At 36.2% G+C, this 3,678-nt stretch overlaps 1 protein-coding gene across 1 annotated transcript; it reads left to right on the forward strand.

The window, feature by feature from the left end:
• The first annotated feature begins 1,093 nt into the window (after positions 1-1,093).
• LOC120074648 (30S ribosomal protein S5, chloroplastic) lies at positions 1,094-3,143 on the forward strand. The gene is made up of 2 exons (XM_039027837.1): positions 1,094-1,850; positions 2,641-3,143. The coding sequence occupies exons 1-2, from the start codon at positions 1,177-1,179 to the stop codon at positions 2,888-2,890; spliced, it is 924 nt and encodes a 307-aa protein (XP_038883765.1). The 5' UTR covers positions 1,094-1,176; the 3' UTR covers positions 2,891-3,143.
• Positions 3,144-3,678: the final 535 nt, after the last annotated feature.

A 3,678-nucleotide genomic window follows, 5' to 3' on the forward strand; every position in this document is an offset into this window, starting at 1 on the left:
CATAACCTCATTTTCCAAAACTCTAAGCAATACATGTGTACTTCAAAAAAAAAATAAGATAAAGTGCAATCCATAGTTTATTTTTAAAAAAATACAAAATTATTGAACAAAAAAGCCTGCAAACAAAAATAATCCATCATAAAAAGAACATTATTTATGTAAAAAAAATAAAGTACTAAATATATCTGATATATAAACTCAATTCAACATCACAAACCTCTAAAACACAAATATTTGAACACACATACATATGAATTATAGAATCATAAGCTATCTCGCGCCTCAAAACAACCCCTAATCAACATATAATTAATATCTTGACTTATGTAAAATATAGAAACTAAAGTTAAGATTTATTAAAACTGCCCTAACTAAAACTAGACAACTAAAAGTATTGGAACTAAAATGCTATTTCAACTTTTTTTTTTTTTTTTTTAAATCTCCCTCACCTTTTATTTGTTACCACCATGCATTGTATTTATAATTAGGTCACGTTTATCTTGGTTCGATGGTAATTTGAAAAGTGAGTCCCATTTTGATTACATTTAATGGTGTTTACTTATGTTTTGCATCGCATTGACACATGGGGCTACGTCCAAATCTATAAATAAATAACGCAAACCGATTAACGAGCAAAAAGGGTAATCAATCTAATTGCATATTTCGTCACAATTACTATTACGGTTATGGTTATGGTCATGGTTACTAATGTTGTTACTATTTCATATAAAAAACTATGAATTTTGATACGTTTATTATTATTATTATGTTACAACTCTCAGGAGCAAAGGTAAGCATAAAGATAACGATAAATTTGACAAAATACCTAATTTTGAACAAACGCGATCAAAAGTAATACAATTGTGATATAATATGTTAATAAAAATTATATTACGATTACACAAATTTTCATTATGTATCGGTAAACCTGGCAAAGACTATCTCAAAATAAGTAATTCTTCCCAAAGATCATCCAAAATAATCAAATTTGTTTTTCAAAATGGAATTATCCGTTTATCCGGCACCAGCAGTCAGACCAAATTGAAACGACGTCGTTGCAACGGAATTTCTTCCCTCATAATTCGTCGTCGCCTTACCCCGTGTAGAGTCGATTGGGGATAAGCCTCCATCTCTTAAGTCTGAACCCACAAACAAACCTTCTCAATCCTTCCATCAATGGCTTCTTCAACTCTCGTCCCCATTTCCTCTCTTTCCCTCCGCTCTTCTCCTTCCCACCGCCTCCCAATTCCACTATTCAAGCCTTTCACTGTCCTCCACTCCGCCGTATCCGTTCCCCCAATCTCTTCCTCTTCCTCCTCCTTCATTCTCTCTGCAACTCCACCCAAATCCTCCGACATCGACACCACCTTCTTCGACAACGTCACTCCCCAAGAAGACGTCGTTTACGACCCCCCCGAAGTCCCCGAAGGCTTCGTTCCCCCTCCCTCCTTCGACGAAGGCCCTCCCGAAAGCGAGGACGAAATTGCCGCCGCTTACGAGGAAATCTATGGCCCGGCTTACAGTGGAGTCAGTGTTCTCGGAAACGACATTTATGTAATGGATTCCAAGGTCAAGAAAGTGGGCGGATTCGGCTCCAAGGCCAAGAAGGACAAGCCGCGAGACGGGTTCGATGAGCGGGTTGTTCAGGTTCGGAGGGTTACTAAAGTGGTTAAAGGTGGGAAACAGTTGCATTTTAGGGCAATTGTTGTTGTGGGCGATAAACAGGGCCAAGTGGGTGTTGGTGTTGGTAAAGCTAAGGAAGTCATTGCCGCTGTTCAGAAATCGGCGGTTAATGCTCGCCGGAACATTGTCACCGTTCCCATGACTAAGTACCTAACATTTCCCCACAGGTTCGTGATTTTATTTTCGATTTATGAACTAGAATTTTTAGGCTTATTTTCGAATTTTGGGTGATCTACTGTTCTAGCTCTATTGTGTTAAGCCTTTGGTTTGCTGATAATGGGAATAGATTCAATTAGGAAAATGGGACTTAAACCCAATGTGTTGATAAGGCAAACATTACCATTTCAAAGGTGGATACTGGATGGTTCATTCCCACATCTGCAATGGGATTTAAGGAAGAGTAGAATTGGATGAGTATTTTGATTTATAGGAATGTTTTACTTCACTGTCTGCTGAGTACTCTAATCCTTGCTTCAACACTAAATTGGCTTTGTTTTAAGTTAGTTAATACGAATCCTGTAGTCTGTAGACAGTCTGAACTTTGAATCCTCATTGCAAGTTGGTCATTGGAGGTGTTTGCTGCTTCGGTGGCTGAATCTTCTTGATATTTTTAATCGTCTATTGTAGATGGCTTGGTATATTTCACAGTTATGTCTAAAGTATGCTAAAATTAGACTGTAGAGAACTTGTTGTTACGATTGATCTTCCAGTGTTCTTTCTATGGCTGAAAGAATTAGTACCTAATTAGCATCTGGACAACTACAGATATATAGAATGCTTTCCCTTTCTAGACGCAAATGTAAAGACTTAAAAGTATAGCAGGTTCCAGGAAACGAGAAGCTAAACAAGGAAGCTTCAAATTATGAATGCCAGTGAACAATATTTTAGTCATATTCATATCATGGGTCGCTGTGTGTTATTGTAAATACTGGCTAAGGAGAGTGTGGAAAATTGCAGGTCGGAGGGAGATTATGGAGCAGCAAAAGTAATGCTAAGACCTGCTTCTCCTGGTACTGGTGTGATTGCTGGTGGAGCAGTGAGAATTGTCCTCGAAATGGCAGGTGTCGAGAATGCGTTAGGGAAGCAACTTGGAAGTAACAATGCCCTCAACAATGCTAGGGCAACGGTGGTCGCCGTGCAGAAGATGAAACAGTTTAGAGACGTCGCGCAGGAGCGTGGCATCCCCATGGAAGAGTTGTGGAAATGAAGAGGGAAAGGGTGAGATTTTTCTTGTCTCATTTTTTGCTTTGACGTATATTAGTGCAATCTATTCTTGTAACTTAGTGTTGTAAAAACGACAGTGGGGCTTCATTCCTTCGTTTCTTATTTTATCTCCTTACAACATATATAAGTTGACATAGCCTTGAAAAGCAAGTATATTTCTTTGTCTGTTGCTTCATTCTGTAGATGGGTTTTATAACAATGTTACGATGTTGAAGAACAGTGTGTTAAGTTTTTAACTTGGGTTTGGTGTGGGAGAGTCTGAGCTATCTGAAAATGTCATACAAGTTAAACCCGACATAATCCATGGTTTATAAACTTTGAGGTTGTGTCTATTTGATTATTGAATTTTCAAAAGTGTTTAATAAAATCCTAAACTTTCAATTTGTCTAATAGATTTCTAAACTTTTAATTTGTGTCAAATAAATCTCTAGAACTTTTAGTTTTGTTATTAATAGATCTCTGAAAATTTTTAGAATGGATCCTTTTTAGATATAAATTTGAATTTTGTTGAATTAAACCTTAAACATAATTTTTTTTAAAAAAAAAAAACCTGTAAATTTTTTTTTTAAAAAAATTAGAAATTAAATTTGTAAAAAAAGAACTAAATTGACAGCAAATCCCAAAGTTAAGGGAATAAACTTGGAATTTAACTTATTTCTAATTAAAACTTTAAAATTTTAATTGTGTAGGTTGATTTTTGGTTGCAAAGTCAGTGTAGACTCTACTTGTACCTGTAGAATTGGTATACATGCTATATTTTGGGAATTTGAA

This window comes from Benincasa hispida, chromosome 3 (assembly GCF_009727055.1).
Source record: "Benincasa hispida cultivar B227 chromosome 3, ASM972705v1, whole genome shotgun sequence".
Lineage (NCBI taxonomy): Eukaryota > Viridiplantae > Streptophyta > Magnoliopsida > Cucurbitales > Cucurbitaceae > Benincasa > Benincasa hispida.